Source organism: Eurytemora carolleeae, unplaced genomic scaffold (assembly GCF_000591075.1).
Source record: "Eurytemora carolleeae unplaced genomic scaffold, Eaff_2.0 scaffold1078, whole genome shotgun sequence".
NCBI lineage: Eukaryota > Metazoa > Arthropoda > Copepoda > Calanoida > Temoridae > Eurytemora > Eurytemora carolleeae.
This window is the reverse complement of record NW_019396969.1, coordinates 98,016-121,645: the sequence shown is the minus strand read 5'-3', so window position 1 is coordinate 121,645 and position 23,630 is coordinate 98,016. Positions and strand designations below refer to the sequence as shown.

At 31.1% G+C, this 23,630-nt stretch overlaps 1 protein-coding gene across 1 annotated transcript; it reads left to right on the top strand.

Moving 5' to 3' along the window:
• Positions 1-233: 233 nt before the first annotated feature.
• LOC111710629 (calcium-activated potassium channel slowpoke) lies at positions 234-23,522 on the top strand. The gene is made up of 19 exons (XM_023484744.1): positions 234-386; positions 1,794-1,860; positions 2,399-2,442; positions 4,764-4,898; positions 5,237-5,310; positions 7,934-7,994; positions 8,168-8,212; positions 8,276-8,340; positions 8,599-8,650; positions 10,843-10,905; positions 12,293-12,370; positions 12,986-13,094; positions 14,260-14,381; positions 14,537-14,650; positions 15,989-16,094; positions 17,039-17,201; positions 18,771-18,864; positions 19,748-19,815; positions 23,469-23,522. Exons 1-18 carry the CDS (start codon positions 288-290, stop codon positions 19,811-19,813), a joined length of 1,557 nt encoding a protein of 518 aa, XP_023340512.1. The 5' UTR covers positions 234-287; the 3' UTR covers positions 19,814-19,815; positions 23,469-23,522.
• The last annotated feature ends 108 nt before the right edge of the window (positions 23,523-23,630 follow it).

Below are 23,630 nucleotides of genomic sequence, written 5' to 3'. Positions count from 1 at the left end.
ATCCGCTCTCTGAAATTTGCTACATTAAACAAAAGAGCGCCTACGTTAGTCACAAGGACTGTCCTAGTCTCTTTTTTAGTCTCAGATGGTCCACTTGGGCTGTATAATGTATCAGGAAAAGACCGGAAGATCATGATAAACCCCCGTGGTGTAAAGATTGTAACGAATACTGTTGGATATATATATGTATTTTCAACTTTGTTCAGTTTTAATATACATTTTAGATGTATAAATATATATTTTTTCCAAGACAATATATATACTTATCAGGAAAAGACAGGAAGATCATGATAAACCCTCGGGGTGTAAAGATTGTAGCGAATACTGTTGGATTCTTTATCGCCAACGATGCTGAGGAAGTAAGACGAGCAAATGCATTCTGCAAGGTATTTATTAGAAATTATTTGTAACTAGGAAACCCAGCTTTGCTGGAAACAACTTTGAACTTTAAAAAAAAACTTTGGAAAAGGAAGAAACTTTAAGACTCATGAAAAGTTCAATGAGCATGAGACACAGTAATTGTGTAGTGCAAAGAGACCTATTTAACTTAAAAAGTGATTTTAAAAAACTATTTGTTTGTAACAACATCAAATAAACTTAAAGGGACAGTAAAGGAAAATTGAAAGGGGGTAAAGACTGAAAGCTAATCACTTTAGCTCTCGATCGCGACCCATGAAAGTTTTATCTGATGTTCCTATCTCGAGAAATTGATTTACAACTGTGTCAAATTTATACGAAAATTAATATATATACCATTTTGTATAAAAGTAGTGGGTTTAAATAGATCAAATTCAGCAAATAAGCAACCAATCTGAAAACGATAATATCCCCGAGAAAGCTAATTATTACTTAGGTTTACTCCAATTCTAATTTTATATTTGTTATTTCTATTTTAATAGATTTAATTCATAATATTATTTACACGTCCGAATTGCTTGACCAGAAAATCCACCAATGACAGTGCAGTAAAGTGGTCACGTGATCCAGGCAGAGACACGTGATCAGTATACTGCTCTGCCATTGGTGATAGTTCTGGTCACGTGATTTAAGTTTCAGATTTTCAAAATTTTACATATATGAATTTTCGTATAATTATAACACAGTTTTATATCAGTTTCTCGAGACAGGAACATCAGATAAAACTTTCAAGGGTCGCGATCAAGAGCTAAAGTGATTAGCTTTCAGCCTATACCCCCTTTCATTTTTCCTTTACAGTCCCGTTAATTATAATTGAATGTCATCTTCCTATTCCACTATTTTCTAGTTCTCACTGTAAGATTTCACCATTCGTCAACCTTCTCAGTTCAGAACTTTTATTTCAATAATATTTCTTTGGTTCCACCGAGTTCCCCAATCAGATTTTGAGGCAAATCGGTCCAGGGGTATAATCGGATAACCGAACAAACAAACAAGTAGAGATTACTACCTCTTATATAAATAGATACTTCCATCTTGTAAATTGCAATTTTTTCCATAAATTTTAAAATCAATAGCAAAAAAATACTAGCAGATTTTTCACATTTAGTTTGCGATTTTTTATATTTTGATTCAGTAAAATTCTTATTTATAACATTTATTGCACTGATTACTCCCTAAAACTGTAATTTTTGAATCCCCATTGAAAAGGGTTGCAAAGAAATAGTGATTAGCTAATTGAAAGGCATTGAGTTTGCAGCAAAAACTCAATATGCTTTTCATTTTGAATTCTATGAAATCTAACCAATGTTTTAATTCTAATTAAATTTTTTAAATTTCAATTTTAATTTTTTCCTATTCAATTTGCACATTTTAAGGCCTGTCATGAGGGAACAGAGGATGAGATGCAAATAAGAAAATGCAAATGCAAAGGATTCGTTACAGGGAAGATAAAAAAATGAATTATGGAATTAAAGTTTGATTCATTGAATGACATTTAATAAATGAGTTCTAAAACATTTCGTTGGCAAGAATGTCCTTGTAACTTGTATTATTAAGTATGAAAATGTTTTTGACGGAATTTTTTATTTTTTCTAGTTTGTTGAAAATACTTATATTTTGATCGAAAACAAACTAGAAAAAGTAAACATTCCAGCAAAAACTCGCACCCATGATACCCATTACAATGACATATAATTTATAAATTTTTCCCCCTTATTTAATACCAGGTCCATTAATTTACTTTTTACAACTCCCTATTCTGTTTTTTTTTTAATCTTTGGAATAAAATGAAAACTTTGAAAGTTGGGATTTTTGTAAAATCACAAAATTGTCATTAGGTTTTAATTCTGCAAAAGGAAAGTAGAGTTTTTCTTCACAAATGTTACAAACTTAATTATCCCTCATATATTTGTCACGTAAAAACTGTACTGCAGTTTCTGGTTGAAATGTAAACAAACCTTTTTTATACTTTTTACCACAGGACTAATAGCGAACACAGTGGTGAAAAGTCAAATGTTAGCGCAGGTATGTTTTCTTTGCATGCAATGCTAAACCATTAACAACTCGGGGGGGGGGGGGAAGAGGTATTTTTCAACCAAAGATAAGAAGATTTTTTTTTCAAATTGCAGTTGAAAATCTTAAATTGCCTTAAAGGGACGGACCGGCTATGTAAGGTAGTTAAACTGAGTATGCAGTGTTGTGGACAAATTCTTTAGGATTAATTTGAGACATATAAAACTTTTTGAAGATTTGTAAATAGGGATGTTAACGTTTTCATTTTTCAGAAAAACGATCGTTTCGTTATGATAACCACGACGAAAAATCGAAAACGAAACGATTGTTGTTTTAAAAGTTCGTTTTTTTTAATGGTCGTTTTTAAAACGATCGTTTTTCAAAACGCTCGTTTTAAAAAACGATCGTTTTTCAAAACGATAGTTTTTATAAAATTCGTCGTTTTGTTAACAATCGTTAACGACGGACCTTCGTTAACGATCGTTAACGACGACCCTTCGTTAACGATCGTTAACGACAACCTTCGTTAACGATCGTTAACGACGACCCTTTGTTAACGATCGTTAACGACGACCCTTCGTTAACGATCGTTAACGACGACCCCTATGTTAACGATCGTTAACGAAGAGAGGAAACCGACCTGAAGGGCATCTGTACTTATCATTGAGTAGTTTTTAAGGAGTTTTAACTCCCCTACAACTGTTAAACTTCATGTAAGACGACATTCAATAAAGTTGCATGTAATTTTTTTCCAAAGACGACCGTTTTGATAAAGTTCGTCGTTTCGTTAACGATCGTTAACGACAACCCTTCGTTAACGATCGTTAACGACGACCTTTCGCTAACGATAGTTAACGACGACCCTTCGTTAACGATCGTTAACATAATTGTCAATAAAAAAAATTTCAGAAACGATCGTTTTTTAAAAACAATCGTATAAAAAACGATCGCAAGTCGTTTTAATAAAAACGATCGCTATTTGTTTTCTAAAAGTTCAAAACGAGTGGGTCGTTTTTAAAAACGATCGTTTTTTTTCTGAAAACGAAACGATCGTTTTTGAAAACGAAACAAAAAACGATTTTGTAAACGATCGTTTAACGATCGTTTACAAAAACGATTAACAACCCTATTTGTAAATACTGAGTTTGAGCGCAAAGTCGGCGTTCAAAATCGTACTTTGGAGTGGATACGTTTTCAGAATTGTTGCTTTTCTAATTATAAAATAACGACGAAAAAATGTAAACAAAACTGTAAGGTAAACTCATTAGTTGTTTAGGAACCGGTTGAGAAAATAAAGATTAATCTTATCATCGAAAATAAGTAATCGTGTTCAAGTATTAGTTTCTATTTTCTCATTATTTACAAAGATTTCTGCAGATTTTCTGGAATTATTATTGAAAAGACGACATTTGAAGAATTGATAGAAATCTGTAAATAAATTCATAGAAAAAAAGAAATTCAATATAATTATGAAAACAAAATAATGGATTCTACTATTGATTTATTGGCAATTTCTTTTGAGAAATATGTTCCAAACCATTAGTTTACTGTATGATTTTTACTTTATTTTTCGTCGTAGTTATTTAATAATTTGAAAAAACCCGATTTTGAAAACGTACCCACCCAAATTCGTGATTTTGAACGTCGACTATGCACTCAAACTCTTTAATTATACATCGTGGAGTGTTGACAAGTTTAATATGTCTCAAATGAATCCTAAAGAATTTGTCCACAACACTGCATACTCAGTTTAACTACCTTACATAGCCCGGTCTGTCCCTTTAAACTTTTTTCTTCTTTAAAGTGTAAATAATGGTTTAAATATAATAATAAAATAATTGTTTACGGAAAACGAATGCAATTATTAACTTAAGAGGGAGTTTTTCTTTTATCTTTTTAATCAGCAATTTTTTTTAGTTCTGCTCTTATTTTTATTTTGAAGAAACTGGGCATTCTCTTAAACTCTACTGTTTCAATTATTATATCTTTGCAACATGATATTGATATTTAAACCAATAAATTCCGCTATAGATCAAAGTAAAAGCTAAGGTTAAGAAGGTTGTAAAGATAAAATGATTACAAAAATAGAGTTTGAGGCGAGTGATAATTTTCATTAACATAGAATGGGTGTATATTTTTAGAAATACCCCCCCCCTCCCCAAGGAAAAAATAAACATCAAAAAATGCAGACAGTGATAACCAGAAAACAACTAATGATATTTTAGAAATATACACCTTTGACAACATTAACAAAACAATATAATTCTTTTTATTTTCATTTTTATTTTGCTTGTTTATTATTTTGCTTTGTTTGTTCCCCTGATTGGGTGTAGGGTATAGCTGGTAAACCTGTACAGAATGGAGGAACAAGAACACCAAACAAGGCTAAATCACCGACACCGGTCAAACCGGTTCCTGCCGACCTACCTCCACCCACCTGTCATCCATACTGTCCTCTGCCTGGGCAGGTAGATTGATTGATTGATTAATTGAAATTGATTGATAGATTGATAAATAGATAGATAGATAGATAGATAGATAGATAGATAGATAGATAGATAGATAGATAGATAGATAGATAGATAGATAGATAGATTAGGTAGGTAGGTAGGTAGGTAGGTAGGTAGGTAGGTAGGTAGGTAGGTAGGTAGGTAGGTATGTAGGTAGGTTATGTATGTAGGTTGGTATGTATGGATTTGAGTAGATAAAAAAAGATAGATAGGTAGATAGACAATATAATTGCATCCAATCAACGACTCTTTATAAGTCCTTTTCACAACTTTTGTGAACAATCAATTTATTTCAGACTAAAATCGAGAAGAAGACTGGTCGAATTGTAAATGATCTTGTGGATATTGATTTCGAGCAAACTGTTATGAAGTAAGTGCACTCTGTAACCCGCTTATTCAAACAAATAATTATTTGAATCCATATATCTTTGCAAATTGATGGTGTAGGTATACTAGGTAGGTATACCTTATATATTTTAAACTTTGATCGACAATTATCCATTACCTCTGGAATTTCCCAAATGTGCTGTTCTTGCATTTAGTATTACAGGAGATTTCAATTTCTTTAGTAAAACCAAAATTGTCAGGAAAAAAAATATCTTTGTAATTTGTATTCTTACAAAGAAAGAATTCGTTATTTTGTAGCATTTTTTCATATCTATTTAAAAAGCCATCAAAATTATAAGACGTTTCATGCGTTATACTTGGGACACTTTTTTACCCTTCTTACTGCTTTGATATCCTGTTTCCCAAGTAACAATTTTGCGGAAAATCCGCGGAAATTCCCAGGAATCTTTCCTGGGAATCCGCGGAAATTCTCAGGAATCTTTCACAGGAAAATCCGGTGAAAATGTCGACAGCTTTTCCTGGGAATTTCTCGTAACCCATTCCGAGGAACCAGGTCCGAGGAATTTCTTGTAACCCATTCCGAGGAAATTCTCGTAACTCTATCCAATGGAATTTCTTGTAACCAATTCTAGGGAATTTCTTGTTACCAATTCTTCAGAAAAATCAGAGAAACTTTTAGCGAAAAGGTCTTCAGAACCAATTCCTGGAACTATTCACAAGATTTTCTCAAGAGTTCCTCAGGAATATCTTGAAATATTCACTAACAAAAGTAGTGAATAACTTAACAACTATATTGCTCTCCAACTTTTTAGAAGTATAACCTAACCATCTTCTTAATTCAGAATGTTATAGTCGTTTTTGATCTTACTGAAGTTGTCATGTATTTTGTTTATTCAGACAAGTGAATTGTCAAGAAAAAATAAAAAAAAATTTTTTAAATTTTTAAATATTTTTTTAAAAGATGGTTCTGAAGTAAATTATCATTTTTTATCAATAAGGATGCAAAGAAAAAAGATTTAGTTTGAGCAGTGCATAAAAGAAGAGAACCTCAGAGACACCTATTGGTGAAAAACGGAACTTGAAAATTCTGTCAGGAAGTCCTGAGAATTTCTCAGGAATTTCCGGAGAAACATTCCTGAGAAATTCTTAGGAATTTCTTGAGAAAAATTCCTGAGAAATTCTCAGGAATTTCTCAAAACTTATTCTCTTATCTAATTCCCGAAAAATCCGTAAACTTGGTGACCAAGTTTTAAGAATTTCTCAGGAATTTCCGGAGAAGCATTCCGGAGAATTTCTCAGGAATTTTTTGGTGTGAAATTCCGGAGAAATTCCCAGGAATTTCTCGAAACTAATTCTCTTAGTAAATTCCCCTAAACATCCGTAAACATGGTGACAAAGTCCTAAGAATTTCTCAGAAATTTCCAGAGAATATTTCTGGAGAAATTCTGAGGAATTTCGTGGGGAAAAATTCCGGAGAATTTCTCGAAACTGAGTCTCAAAATTGTGATCCCACAAAAATCTCTCATCTTAGGGACCAATTCTAGGGAATTTCTCGAGAATTTCCGAGGAATTAGTTACAGGAAATGATTCTCGAGAAATTCCTCGGAAATTCCTTAAAGAAAGTCACCACGGTTGGAGAATCTGGGGAAATTCCTCACTTTTGTTACATGGGTTACTGCTTAAAGTTTTTTCAATATACATATAGAGAGAGGCAAATAGATTAAGTAAAATAGGTGGCAACAGAGAAATTAACCAATTATACAGTACGTCCAGGGGCGGATAAAGGGGGCGGACATTCGCCCCCCCCCCCTGACAGATTCAGGGAGGGGCGTAGCCCCCCCTTAATTTGGAATTTTTTGTTCCTATTTTCAGAATAGCTTCTCAATAGCATGGTTAAGGAAAAGAAACCCTAGTGCAAAACAGGAAAAATATTTGTCTATAATCTATAATGCGTGATAAGTTAAAAATCTAGTTTTTAGTCTTTAGTCATTAATTTTGACTCTTTTTGAGTCTTTTAAGTCAAAAAAATGTTCCCTATGGCGCGATTTTTTGTTCCCAATTATGAATTTTTTGTTCCTAAAAATCTTGCCCCCCCCCCCTCACTTAAATCCTGTATCCGCCCCTGACTACGTCACAAGTGTCAAATATAACAAGGAAAACGAAATTTTCTCAAATTAGTTGACATGTTTTTCAAGATTAAATAAAAAAGTGTAAAAACAGAAACTAAAGAACACATAAAATTGATCTTATTTTACTGTAATAAAAGCACTTTATTCTAAAATTATCCCTATTGAGGATTTTGTCGGACACAAAAACTGAATTGACACTTGTGACGACAGAATACAACTGTACTGAGAGTGTACAAATTCTACGTTGCCATCTATTGTACTAGAATCTATTTGGAGAGAGGGATCTTTTTAGACAATATCATACTTCAGCCATTAACCAGATTAAAACATATTATTTGCAACATTAATTAACATAGATTGACAATTTAAGAAATATGTAAATAAAATATGCGGAATCTTTAAAAAATCAAATAACAAAAAAGATTTTTTACCAAGTGATTATGAACTCAAATATAACATGAGGTTTAGAATAAAATCTTCACATAATCTCTTTTTCAATATTAAAATTAAATCCAGGTATGACAGTACAGGGATGTTCCATTGGACCCCTGCAAGAGCAATCGAAGATTGTATTATCGTAAGTTATTTGCTAAAAAAAAATTTAAATGTTATTTTACTTTTTTGTGTACTTTTCCTCAAAAAAATAATTTATTCTTACCAAAAATATTATTTTTTTTCCACAAGTAAAAATTTAGGAATTAAAATATTGTGTTTTTCGTTTCATATATTCTGATGTTTTTAATATTTCAGGATAAGAAAGAAGCAGCCATGACAGTGTTAAACGGACATGTTGTGGTAATAAAATCAAATTAAAACTTTTTAAAAATTCAAATATGTCAAAGATGATTTTTCCCCAAGGTTTGTCTGTTCGCAAATGTGGATTCACCTTTGATCGGTTTAAGGAATCTGGTGATGCCTTTAAGGTGATTTTTTACTTTAATTCCAATATTTTTACTTTTTAACATTAATGTCAACAGTTTAAAATTTTTAAATTCAAAATCAATTCCGCTGGATCAAGCAGTCATTTACTTTATTTCAAATGGGCCTACTCTATTCAAATTTATTGCTTTAAAAATATTTTCTTTAAACTTTTTTTTAATTCAGCCTTGAAATAACTTCTAAATATTCTTAAATCATTACTCTAAATAAAATTAAATCATAATTAATTGTTTATGTTTCAGAGCTTCCAATTTCCATTTCAATGAACTAAAGCACGTTGTGATAGTGGGAGAGGTAATACCAGGGGAAACAAATCTAATTTTATCATTTGGATCAAATTTGACAATTATAGATCAGTATATTTATCACCATAGTTTCAGTAGAAGTAAATATTTCAATTTATAAGGATTTATCTCTAATTGGATAATGAGCTAGATAGAAAGATAGACGTTACTGCCATGCAATTTCTATTGGTTCAGAATAGACACCAAACACATGGCTGAACCCTGATTGGATCAGGCGCTAATGGACTCGACATACTAGAGTGATATACCTGTTATTGTTTGAAAATACTTATCTATTTTTATTTAATCGATTATCAATGCAGTGTGTCTCACTGTTTATTCTGCCTCAAGGTACTTTATCAATTAACGTTTTTCTCTGTTTGTTGAAAAATACTTTAATACAAAAGTCTGTACTTTTCTCCCAAATATTTGGTTTAAAATTTCTAAGGAATAGAATACTCGGCAAACAAGGTTGTAAATTATTAAAACATTTAAACAGAAAGTTTAAAAGCAAATATATAAACTGTCTTTCCAGTATGATCCGGGGAAAATTGACAACCTAACTATCCACCCACTTAAAAAAATATTTTTGAGAAAATCGGCTTTTTAACAACATCTTCTTGACAAAATTTGGATTTTGTTGCCGATAACATTTGGCACAAAAAAGGAAAGAAAAATGCAAATAAAACAAGAAAAAAGTACTTTTGGTCGATCATTTAAAAAAAACAATAATTTCTTCATTAAAAACTTGATCTTCTAAAACCTTTTTTGGACTTTGTCAAAAGAGAAAATTTTTAATTTTTTCAGAAATGACAATACTAATTTTTTTGCCAATTTACAGGTTTTAAACAAGCAATCCCTGAATTATAATTCATCAAGAGTACAACTATCTAACAGATAATTGATAAATAGATAAATAGAAAGTTAGATACTTTATGAATAGATTACTATCTATATATACTTAGCTTGTCTTGGTGTTTGTCTGTCCGTTTGTATCCAATAAACGGCAAAACAGCTAAACCGACTGGGCCCAATCACATGACCCCGGGAAAGGTTTATGGATGATCGAATTTTCAAAAATTTACCTCTAACAAAATTAGGTTTTTGAAAAATTTTTGAAAATGGGCGAAATATTTTTTTTTAAATCCGTGAATTTTTTGTTTTGTTTTATAAAGTATACAAAGAGAAAATGTTTACAAATGAAATAGAAGAAGGAGGGAAGCGCCTTTAAAGCCTAGTATTTATATACGTTAAAATTACATCACTGATAAAAGGAACTGTGTAGATTTTTAATTTATTTAAAGAAATTTATACTCAATACTTAAATTAATCGTTTAAACCTTTGTCAGAAGTAAGATTTATTAATTCTGATTATTTATGATTTCTCTATAAAAGTTACTTGCCGGTTTTATGCAGCGAAAACAAAAATGAAAAACGACGCTTTTTTCTATTGTTTCTAATATGAAGATTGTAAACAGTAACCGCTTTGAGAATCGGGCATGCCATAAATTTTAAAAACAGGGGGAGTCAAAAAAAAGTGTGATTTGCGGCGCCTGGTGCAAAATTGTACCTTTTATTGTGCAACTCTCCTGCATGGTGTTTTTTCAATATTTTTTGAAACTTTATAACTTTTTTGGTAATTGAAAATTGAAAAAAAATCCGTAAAAATTAGACCAGAACTGAAAATTGCGAATTTTCTTATTTCAATTTTGCAAATTTTTTGAGATTCTGTGATTCAATCTTTTTAAAATTTTAGATTTCGATAGAAGTAATTTATTTACACATTTTTGTTTTTCTGAACTTTTGATTTTGAGAGAAGAAAAGGTTCGCGGATTTTTTTTGGGACCAATGAATTACCCAAAAAATTACAAATTTTCAAAAAATATTGAAAAAACACAATTCAGGAGGTACAATTTTGCTCCAGGCGCCGCAAATCACACTTTTTTTTTGACTCACTCTGTATATAATATATATCATATATTATAGGGCCACTTCTACAGGTCCTTTAATAGACACTGCTTAAAAATAACTATTTTTAAAAAACTAGAGAATTTAAATAATAAAATTGGCAATATATAAACATCAACTTTTTAAAAAATGCTTTAAGAAATACAAATATTTTGGGTAAAATAGTAATAAACTTAAATTTTTATCAATAAATTAAAAATATAAATTTCTCAATAATGTTTTTTTTAAATTTAGGTTGACTATATCAAACGAGAATGGAAAACTCTGCAGAACCTTCCCAAAATATCTATTTTATCAGTAAGTATGTGTTTATACTGTATAGCCATGTTTTTGATAAATTATACTTGAAATGTACGATATAAACTTCAACTTTTTCATGTAGGTTACCGAGGAAAACATTTATAATAAATGAACTAGCAGATTTAATAGAAATAAGAAATACGGGATTTTCTCAATCTAAATATAAAAAGGATTTTCTTTTAAATTTTGATAGATTTTTATTTTGAAGGTTATTCATTATTATTACTTAAAAAATTTAAAAATATTATTATTATTATTATTATATTCTAAAAAATCTTAAATTTGATTTTTATTTGGCTCAATATCAACGCAAAATATTAGGACTGTTCAACCTATTTAAACTATTTTACGGTTGTCCTAACATCAGAAACAATTACTAATTATATTAGGGCTGTTCAACTTATTCAAACTATTTTAGGTTGTCCTAACATCAACAACAAATACTTATTATAATAGGGCTGTTCAACTTATTCAAACTCTTTTAGGGTTGTCCTAACATCAACAACAAATACTAATTATATTAGGACTGTTCAACTTATTTAAACTATTTTAGGGTTGTCCTAACATCAACAACAAATACTAATTATATTAGGACTGTTCAACTTATTCAAACTATTTTTCGGTTGTCCTAACATCAACAACAAATACTAATTATATTAGGACTGTTCGATCAACTTATTCAAACTTTTTTAGGATTTTCCTAACATCAACAACATTAATACTAATTATATTAGGACTGTTCAACTTATTTAAACTATTTTAGGGTTGTCCTAATATCAACAACAAATACTAATTATATTAGGGCTGTTCAACTTATTCAAACTATTTTTCGGTTGTCCTAACATCAACAACATTAATACTAATTATATTAGGACCGTTCAACTTATTCAAACTATTTTAGGGTTGTCCTAACATCAACAACAAATACTAATTATATTAGGACTGTTCGATCAACTTATTCAAACTTTTTTAGGATTTTCCTAACATCAACAACATTAATACTAATTATATTAGGACTGTTCAACTTATTTAAACTATTTTAGGGTTGTCCTAATATCAACAACAAATACTAATTATATTAGGGCTGTTCAACTTATTCAAACTATTTTTCGGTTGTCCTAACATCAACAACATTAATACTAATTATATTAGGACCGTTCAACTTATTCAAACTATTTTAGGGTTGTCTTACATCAACAACAAATACTAATTATATTAGGGCTGTTCAACTTATTTAAACTATGTTAGGGTTGTCCTAACATCAACAACAAATACTAATTATATTAGGACTGTTCAACTTATTTAAACTATGTTAGGGTTGTCCTAACATCAACAACAAATACTAATTATATTAGGGCTGTTCAACTTATTTAAACTATTTTAGGGTTGTCCGAAAAACCGGGAAGATTTGAGAGCTGTAAATGTAAATCTTTGTGATATGTGCGTTATACTCTCAGCAAAGGTTAGAAATCAATTAAATTTTTATTTTTTTAAGCTATCCTCTTCTTATTTTAATATTATCAGCAATATTAACATACATAATATTCGTCTAGGCTTGGCTAACCTAGCTGTCCTCTTCTTATTTAAATATTATCAGCAATATCAGCATACATAATATTCATCTAGGATTGGCAATTTCCAGATGGAATAATCTTCCCGTAAACCTTTTAAACATGCCACACCTAGCTCTGTGTAGCAACTATATGGTTAAATCTATTTTTAAATCGGTCAAAATGTATTTAACAGTTTATCATTATTAATAGGATTAGGAAAGGATACGCAAGGCCTTTCAGAAACAAATTTATTCGAAAAAAATGGCTAACCTACAGTGGAAGGCCATTATATCAATACAGTTAAGACGACTTTTTATTTAAATTTTGATTGTTAACAAGATTTTTTCGAATTTCAAATTAACAAGTTATCAAAGAGAAACTTTTTTAATTGGCAGCTTCTCTTGACTTCTTTGTTTATGTGTATCCAATATCCATGCTGCTTAACAGCTTGATATAAATCAAAATTTAAATCGAAAGTCGTCTTCATTGTATCATAATCGCTTACCAATGTATCCTATGTTAAGGTCCCCTCCTCCAACGATGACTCCGCCCTGGCGGACAAGGAGGCGATCCTCGCCACTCTGAACATCAAGGCGATGACATTTGACGATACTTTCGGGGCATTGTTGAAAAGTAAGTCTGATTATTTCAAGATGATAAAATCTAAATCAAAACAACATTTTTTTCAATATTATCCGAGTGACAAGTTATCCCTTCATTAATCCTCCCATTACTCTGAAATTATTTTAAATAAAGGTATTAAAGGGGCTGAACACGCAATTTTTATTTTACCCTCAATGCAAATATGACAATGCCAGATTTACAACACTACCATTTAAAGCTTTGTTTAATCAAGTATGAATTAGATATCAATGTTTTTGTTTATTTCAGCGTTTTACTTTCGTTTTCTCTGGGAAAGTGACTTGCACATTTCTTACTGATAGGGCACACTTGCACACTGCCACACTGCCACACTGGCACACTGCCACACTGCCACACTGCCACACTNTTGTAACAACATCAAATACACTTAATAACTGATTTCCTAAGTTACACCGCACTGCCACACTGCCACACTTTTGCAGATATTCAATAACAATTTTCTTGTACAGTGGTAGGCTTACTTAGACTTAGCAGTCATGAGAAGCTGTCAAATTAAAAAAAAGCTACCCCTTTGATTACTTGTAAACTTGTAATTCGAAAAAAGCTTGTTAGCTATTAAATTTATATTAAAAAAGTTGTTTTCCTTGTATGGATATAATCGCCTACCACTGTATATAAAATTGCTTTGAAACGCCTCAATGAAAAGAAAATTTTTAAATAACCTGTCAATGTTATCTTATCCGATTCCTCCTATTGTTGAAGGTTTTGATGCATCTTATTTAAAGCTAGAAAGTTTAACAACAAACAAACACCCAAACTCATAAACAAACATTGGATGCTCTATAAACTTTTCCCCAGACAAAAAACAGGTCTGCAGTATTAGCTGCAACCCTGCAACGTCTGTACGCTGTTTTTCGAAATAAATCATAGAGTAATAAAACGAATAGGTAAAGCTTAGCTCAGATGTACACAACCGACCTCCCTATTAATTAATTGAGAGGTCGGTTGTGTACATCACGATATGTTTACGTATATAACGCTGTACAATTGTATTTAGAGTGATCGTAATGACATAAATGGACGATTCTAAGCAAAAACATTTTTACAGAATCAACCAATAGACACAGCTGTTTTTAATTTCGTTATTTTTATATATTTGATGGATTGATTGATCTATGAATATTTCTTTGTTAAGATCCATCAATCTGTGATAGTAGGAGCCCCCTAGGAACCCCAATTGTACTGCAGCGACGCGGAACTGTATTTGGAGCTAGTATGCCGATGATTACAGAGCTCGTTAACGATAGTAATGTCCAGGTAATGATAATGATGATAATGATGATAATAATGATAATAATGATAATGATGATATTAATGATGATAATGATGATAATGATGATAATGATGATAATGATGATAATGATGATAATGATGATAATGATGATAATGATGATAATGATGATTATGTTTAGTTTCTTGATCCTGATGATGATGATGACGACCCTGATACTGAATTGTACTTGACTCAACCCTTTGCTTGTGGAACTGTGTTTGCTGTTAGCGTCCTCGATTCTCTAATGTCTACAGTAAGTATACATACAGCTGGTCTAAAAAATGAAATGATACGCCGCTGATGATTTTAACACCAAAACGTTATTTGAAGATTTTATCGACATATTTTGTTCGATTTTTTTACATTGTTTAATACAATTTAATCGCCAAATGTAACGTTGAGATGATTACACAGTAGCAAAATAACCCACTTACTGGAAACTCTTGTTTAATAAACGAACAACTGGCAGTCTTCAGGGTAACTAGAGCAATTTGCAAAACTTAGTAGTACATGGGATGAATAATTACATTCATAGTGAAATAAACTAGATGTAGTGAGAAACAGATATAAAATAGGAAGACGACTATAAGACTTCAATTTTTTTGCTACATTTTTTTAGTTTTAGAGGTCATTACGCAAAAAATGTTAATTCTCTCAATCGACGAATTCTACAGTAATAATAGTTTGCTAAAAATACTGTGGCGGCAGTTCACGGTTTCATTGTGGATTTTAGAAGATTTTGAAAGATTTTGAAAAAGAAAGAATACGGCAAGAAAGTCTGCACTCGCCAAAACTAAAACGGTAAGGTGTGATTGAGCAGAAACAATCTTCCAGAATCCATCATGAACACGCAATAATACTCACATAAACTGCTGTTCCAATCCATCGTTTGCTCCTCTTCGCTTGGCAAATTGAAAAAAAACTTAATGGAATCAGCTGTTCCTGGCCAGGGAGTTGAGAATGTGAGCAGGGACTTTAGACGAGCTTGTATAATAGAGAGAATTGATATATTATGACTTTAAATATTCCAATAATTACATGAATAAGATACAGGAATTGTATGGTGTAAACAACCCCATTTTACTGAATAACTGATTTCATAAGTTACATAGTACACTAGTTGTTTTGTAACAACATCAAATACACTTAATAACTGATTTCCTAAGTTACATAGTTGACTAATTGTTTTGTAACAACATCAAATACACTTAATAACTGATTTCCTAAGTTACATAGTTGACTAATTGCTTTGTAACAACATCAAATACACTTAATTACTGATTTCCTAAGTTACATAGTTGACTAATTGTTTTGTAACAACATCAAATACACTTAATAACTGATTTCCTAAGTTACATAGTTGACTAATTGTTTTGTAACAACATCAAATACACTTAATAACTGATTTCATAAGTTACATAGTTGACTAATTGTTTTGTAACAACATCAAATACACTTAATAACTGATTTCCTAAGTTACATAGTTGACTAATTGTTTTGTAACAACATCAAATACACTCAATTACTGATTTAATATCGTCTTCCTATGCCAAAGGTTTCTAGCTCTCAAAGTAAATATCCCTTGTTTTAGACGTACTTCAACCCAAACGCGTTAACCCTAATCAGATCTTTGATTACTGGAGGAGCTACCCACACACTAGAACAGATACTAGCAGAAGGAGCTGGGCTTAGAGGAGGTACAAAACAAGATTTTGGACCCCTTTTAAAAAAAAGATTTCCATGCTTTTTCTTGGAACGTTTCTGCACATTTTTTGGAATATGATACTCTGTCTTTTCTTTGTCATAGACATTCTCTGACATTTCTTTGCAATTTTTTTCTTTTTATAAAACTTATTTTTTTCTTTTGGAAGGGAAAGGGATAGTCATTGTAGTTTTAAATGGTTCTCTTTTTCCAGAACTACCTGCCCAATTCACAATGATACCCTTAACACCATTATCTCAAAAAAATATAGTCGTTTTTTAGCCTGAAAATTGTTTAACTATCAACATTTTCCCATTCTTTTTGAAGCGGAACTGCGCCAATTACTATAATTGAGAAACATATTTGAAAATAATTGATTTGTAAAGAGAAAGACATGGCTATCTCTCCTGACTAGACAAAGCTTTAAAGGTTACCGCTGTGAACTGGACATGGACAATCCACTCTGTAAAAAAGTCACTTTAAAAGATGTTTGGCATTTTCCCAAGCGCGGAAATTCCCAATGGTATTTGCCCAAGGGGCAAGTTCACAAATGTGTAATTTCCAAAACGGTCACTTCCCAAGTCTGTTCTAGCCGCAGTGCTCGGCCCCTATCACATCCTTGTCGTAGCGCTCGACCCCTATCACATCCTTGTCGTAGCGCTCGACCCCTATCCACATCCTTGTCGCAGCGATCGGCCCCTAGACCTGGCCTAACCTTTGGGAAGTTTCCACTTTAGAAATGTTCCATTTGGGAAGTTGTCACTTGGGAATAGGATTTACATTAGCGAAACTTTATAATAAACTCAATTCGCGAAGTAGAACGCAGAATATTTCTTTCTGGTAATTTCATGGAAACTCTACTTGGGAAGTCGGTCTTTGAAAATTACTTTTAGGAAAATTCCTAAAACACATTATATCTACAGTCCTTTTTAATCCTAGGATATTCTACTCCTAAAACTCTGAATAACCGAGACCGATGTCGGATTGGCCAGGTCCCAATATTTGACGGACCTCTGGCCAAACTTGGTGACGGAGGGACATATTCTGACCTTTTTGTTGCTTGTCTTAGAAACTTTGGGGTTCTATGTATCGGTCTTTACAGGTTAGATTACTTTTTTATTCATACGGACTCGATCCGAGGCATGCGTGATTTCAGAGAACAGATATTTTGTATCCAATGACTGAAGATTTTTGGTTTTTGTTATACTTTTTTTACCCACAAAGGATGAAACTTCAGAGACGACTGTACGGAATTTATTCATACTTTTTTCTTACATCCATGGTTCCTGCAGTTTTATACATCTCACTACCTTTACCAAGATATTGAAATAAACGAATTAAAGACTATATATAGGTTCAAGGCAGTATACTCCCCAAATTAAACAATTACAATTGTCACATTCAAAGAGTTTAAAGTCGTCATTCAAGTCTCATCCTTTCTGGGTCTGGGTCTGGGAAGCCCTGTATCAGGTTTCTGCTCAAAGCCGAAAATGGGATTCACATGAGAAGGGGTACATGAGCATGGTGCAGAATATTGTTTAAGTTTAATTTATAATATTTGAGTTAGGTAGGGAAGAAAGATTAAAAACATAGATTATATAGATTGACAAGAAAAATATATATTTTGTTTGGAATACTTCATTTTTCATTTTAATTCAAAAATGTTTTTTATTATTATAAGAGATGACTAAATAAGACTTAGACAAAGGTTTGAAGGGAGCCGTCAAGTAAAAGACATACCACTCTATAAATGGAGGATCATTTTATATTACGTCTACATAGTCCCTTTAAGAGTGTGTTATGAACGTCTACATAGTCCCTTTAAGAGTGTGTTCTAAACGTCTACTAGTCCCTTTAAGAGTGTGCTCTGAACGTTTACTAGTCCCCTTAAAAGAGTGTTATGTTACAGACCTAAAACAACAACTATCTCTCATGTTCTATCTGTGTAAGATATGTTTGTGGAAAGATTATTAAACTCTAATGAATAATGATGTATATTGAAGATGGATTAGATTATAGACTACATAAATTATGGTTCAAGAAAAATCTAAAAAGAATATTCTGAGGAGAACGAAGAATTTTCCACAGACTCAAATTTTCTATTAGCTCTTATATCTTTGCAACATTATGGTGTAAACATTTGTAAACATTTTAAACTTTGATTATTTGATCTGGAACTCATAGTCTGAAATTATAAGGTCTACGACATCGGGTTGCAAAGAAATGGGGATTAGAAAGTCAGAGTTTGTGGCAAAAAATAAATTCCTTTATTTACATACCAGTTAAGAAAATATTGATCTGCATTATGATGAATATTGAAGATTATGTACTCCATACATTATGATTCTAGAAAAACCTTAAATTTAATCTTTAAGAATATTTTGCAGAGTGCAATTTACCGGTTGAGCTAATAATCTCCTTATCTCTGCATCCTACATATCGTAGACCTTAAATATTTCAAATTGTGAATTCTGTTAGATAAAATAATGTTAATTTGAAATATCAAAGATATACACTATCAGGTTGCAAAGATATTTGGATTAGAATACAAGAGTTTGCGACAAAACTCAGTTCCTTTATGAATACAGTTCGATTTGAATCAGGGTCAAAGACATTTCTGAATTATTCCTTTTTTTGATTAAAAGATTTCAAATCATTTCAACTTTTTCAGATTTCGCGACACCTCTCTTTCCTTCAATGCTAGTGCTAAACGTTATGTCATCACAAATCCGCCAGATAATTTTAAACTTCTACCCACTGACCAGGTCATACAGTACACACATATATGTATAGTACAGTAGGACTCATAATAGGAAGACGACATTAAAGCAATCATATGTGTTGTTAATGTTAAGCAAAAATTTAATTACCAGCATAGCTTGAATATAAACCTTGAAAACTAGGTCTGTGCACATCGCTTAAAGGCTGTGTTTTTAAATAAAAAAAAGTCGTCTTCTTATCCGCAGTTTTATGGGACCCACTGTACAAATACTTCACCGAAGGCTGGAAAAAAATCCAGTTTTTCGGAATAATTAGAAGCTTGAGTTTTTTTTCACGAAATAATGCCATTTAAAAATGGAGGAGTAGTAAAATTTTATTTTCCATTGTAAATATATTAAAGGTAGAAGTTATCCTACCCGTTTTCTAAATACCTTGGTTCATTAAAATTTACTTTTTTTGGATTGAAATATATTTGAGTGCGTTGGGTACCAATCAATGAACAGAGGGTGAATAGTGCAACCGCCATATTTTTAGTCGCGAATTATCCCAAAAAAAGTTTATGACAGTTTTAGCAATTTGTAAAAGATCTTTTTAAACCGATTAACCTTAAAATGTTATCAAAAATGTTTCCATTTTTTTTTGAAGAATTACAATTATGTGTGTCTGAAAAATATTTTGGATTCATTGTAAAATGAACATTATTTATATTGTTTTCGGTTTTTCGTTTTTTACATTCTTAAATATCTTTTTAACTTGAGAACCCTGTGTTCAATAATTGGCACCTCTAGTATTTTCCAAATATGTGCACAATCCATTTAATTTTTTATTAAATTTTTTTCAATCTAAAAATTAATCTTAAATTGAAGTAAAGTTCTAAAACATGTTTTTAATCAATTAAATTTTGCATATAAAAAGTTATATTTAAAGGTGTTTGTTCTGAAACCGTTTGAACGAAGCAAATGCCCTCTAACCTTTGTAGAAACAAATATATAAAAGTATAAAACATTCAAGTTTTTTCCTTTTGTGTTTCTTTTTTATAACACAACATGCTTTGATTGTGAGACTAATAGTTGTTTTTGTTTTTGCATGTTAAAGGAAGTTTGAAATTAATTGTAAGTGACCCCTTAGGCCTTAATTAAGCCCCTAGCCACTGTATCCTTTACTATTTTTGGGAAACAATGAAATAAAAATAGCAGGTGTTAATTTTGCCAAATTTTTTCTCGTTTCTCCTGCAAAAATCCACAAGTAACTTTCATAGACAAGCAACAATTCCAAGCTATCAATTTTCATGCAGACACTCGAAATTATGCCAACAGTCCCTTTAAAGAAATATATTTTTTCTGTGATGTTGTAAATAGAAAACCCCAGTCATTCAGGGAAAAATATCATAATGTATTCTCCATTTTTCTCCATGTTTTATCCTTGCTTTGTCAGTCATATGTCATAAGACATTTAATATACATCTAATATACATTATAGTCAAAGCAGTAAACAATGTCCGAATAATACAGGGTGTCCCATTAACACAAGGGAATTATGAAACGACTTGAAAATTATCTTCTATTTCTGATAGTTGATGAAAACAGAACAACGACAATATAGAAGTCGTCACTTAATTCCCCATGTTTATTGAGACCCCTAGCTGTATGTTTTAAGTTCAGTGATAACCAGAAAACTCAGAAATGGGAAGACGACTTTTAGACTCAATTGAGCAGTGTGAACAGACACATTTCACTTTATTAATGATTTTATAAGTATCTTATAAACATATTTGGTTTGACAACATTAATTCCATTGTTTTCTGGTTCTCACTGTATACATTAAACAAATACTTTACAACAAAGATTTAACGGTTCTGTTAATATTCTAGAAAGCTGTGACTTTCGATCACAATTTGACACATTAAACATAATTTGTTAGCCTTTTTTCTTAAATACTTTTTTGTTGGCATATGCATTTTGAATAAAAATGTATTAAATAAACAAATCCGTAAAGTAAATGATTATTGAATTATAGACCAAAACACGTTTGATTTCAAATAGAAGAAACCGAATGCTGCTCACTCTGGTTAGTCGGGTGTGAACTCTAATATAAAGTAATGTCCATATAAGCATTCTGAATGGGAAGATCTGTACTAAAGATTTAAATTTTGACCTTTACTCTTTCAAACATAACTTTTTTGTTGTAACCATAAAAGGGGGGGAGGGTTTCAAAACATATCACTCTCTGGAATTTTGAAGAGTGACATAACTGATTTCAAGTTTGTAATTTGTTGGTTTTCACCTCCCCCCCGCCTTCTCACAATAATAAAAGGTTGGGTTTTACTTAATTTTTCTGAAATTTCATGATAAATTTAAATTTAAAGTTTCGAAAATTGAATGAGTTAGAGGCTAAAAATTGAAAACTTAGGAAAACTTTGAAAGATTGTAAAACAATGTTTTAGACCGTTTTTCAAAACCGTTCAATGAAAGTGTTAAATGTTCGATTGACAACGTTAACGGTCTCATGAGCTGATAAAAGATCAATTATGTAGATATTTACCGTTTATATTTCCATCTATTTTCTCTGCAAAATGACTTCTTGGTGGATTTCTTGCTGAAGAAACAATGAAAAAGAAATCAGAATTGAACACTTTTTAAGCCTTTAAGGCGCGACGTTTACATCTCCCACAATATTGCTTAGATTAAGGTTTAAAGGGACTGGTGTGAATCTTGAATAAAGGGTCACTTGAAATATAAAGAAATTGAGTCTTTGCCACAAACTCTGATTTTCTTATCCCTATATCTTCCCAACTCAATATTTCAAACATTAGATATTTTAAACTATGCATTCTGTTATATCAAACAATCAAAGTTTGAAATGTCTACACCATCATGTTGCAAAACTATAGGCATTAGAATATTTGATTTTGTGGCAAAAACTTTGCTCCTTTATAGTTAATATAAATATGGTTTATAAACAGGGTTACCCACAAAGGATGAGACTGTAAAGACGACCGAAAAATATGACGATTTAAATTAAGTAGTCGGCCTTAAATATAATATAATGGCTTATATAATGAATTAGCAAAGAAAGAAACAAGTTTAATGTTGCAGGGAATCGTGAATATAAGGAAACAGACAGAATAAATTCCGCACAGTCGTCTCTGAAGTCTCATTCTTTGTGGGTAACCCTGTCTACAGTTCTGTTGTATTCTACTAATATTTTTGCTTTAATTTTTACTTCAGCATGAATAACTAGTGTACTTTTGTCATTCTTATTCTATTTTTAGTCAAAACTTCCAACTTAAAACCCTACAATATTTTAGTATTTATTATTCATCAAATTTATTTGAAAATGTATACAGTGAAACCCTTAATATCGAATACATCGAAAGACTTCATCAAATGTCGTATTCTTCACTTTCTGATAATGGAATGTTGCAGATATTTAGTTTTTTAATTAAATGATTATATGGAACTCTTTAAAGCTGTTCCCGCATATTCATGGCTATTTATTTTTTCTTAAATACTTACAATTTACGTAATAAAGTATAAAACTCATTGAAAAATTGTCAAGACGACATTTGATAAATTCTTCCGATGTATTCGTTGTACAATGATTGATCCAATCCAATCCAATCCAACCTCAATATATTAAAATTCTCTTTTAAAAAAGGGCTAGAAAATCACGCTAATTTATTATCAGATGTATACAATGATAGATCCAATCCAATCATCCTCTATCTTCTATATATAAATTTAGCTGTTTGTTTGTATCCAATAAACGTCAAAACGGCTGAACCGATCAGGCCCAAATTTGAAGTGGGACCTCACGTGGCCCCGGGGAAAGTTTATGGTCAATCTTAAATAATCTTAAAATATGTTCATCCTAAATTGTTTAATTTGGTAAAATTTTGAAAATGTGCGAAAAAATATTATGAAATCCGCAAATAAAAAAAAATGTATACAAAGAGAAGATGCTCACAGATTAAGCCACAATTAAAAGTTGAATCAGAAACTGGCCGCGAAGCGCCCTAAAAGCCTTATTTTAAAATTCTCTTTTAAAAAAGGGCTGGAAATCACGCTCAAATGTATACCGTTAACATCACTTTAAATTTGAAATAGGAAAATAATTTTAAATTCAAATTAAAGTAATGGTCGCCAGTAGTTTTGGTCTTTTTTCTTTCTGATATACCATTAAAAACTAAACATTCGGCAAACGGCCTAAATTAACCTTCAGATTATTCTATTTTGAGTTTAAGTTCTTCATTTGTGTGTCATTTTTTATGTGAACTACTGAGTATTTTATATATATATATAGATATATATAAGTGTTCCCAAAAAATCTGAATAAAAGAGTAGTGCCGACTATTAAAGGTCGTCTTTCTCTAAAAAACAATTCAAAATATTGAGAATATAAAATATGTTAACAAGACAAGATCATTTTAAGAATAAGACTGTATTAGATTTATTCAGAAAGGAAGTGTTGAATAAAAAATAGATTCACATTTTCTTAAATATCTACTATCAAGTGAAATATGTATATAATAGAAATATATAATATTATTGAATGAAATAAAAATTAGCCTTTCCTATTCTTTAAGGATTATTGGGACTTTCTGCATGAATTAGAAATATAGCGTATTTTGAATGATCCAATTTTTTAGGTTTTTGTTCTCATGCAATTCGGCAGAAAGAAAGACTGGCCGTGTGGTAAATATTATTGTTATTATTATTATTATCATCATTATTATTATTATTATTATTATTATTTTTGTTATCATTATTACCCTTTGTTACCCAAATTGTAAGTTTAGAAAATAATAAAA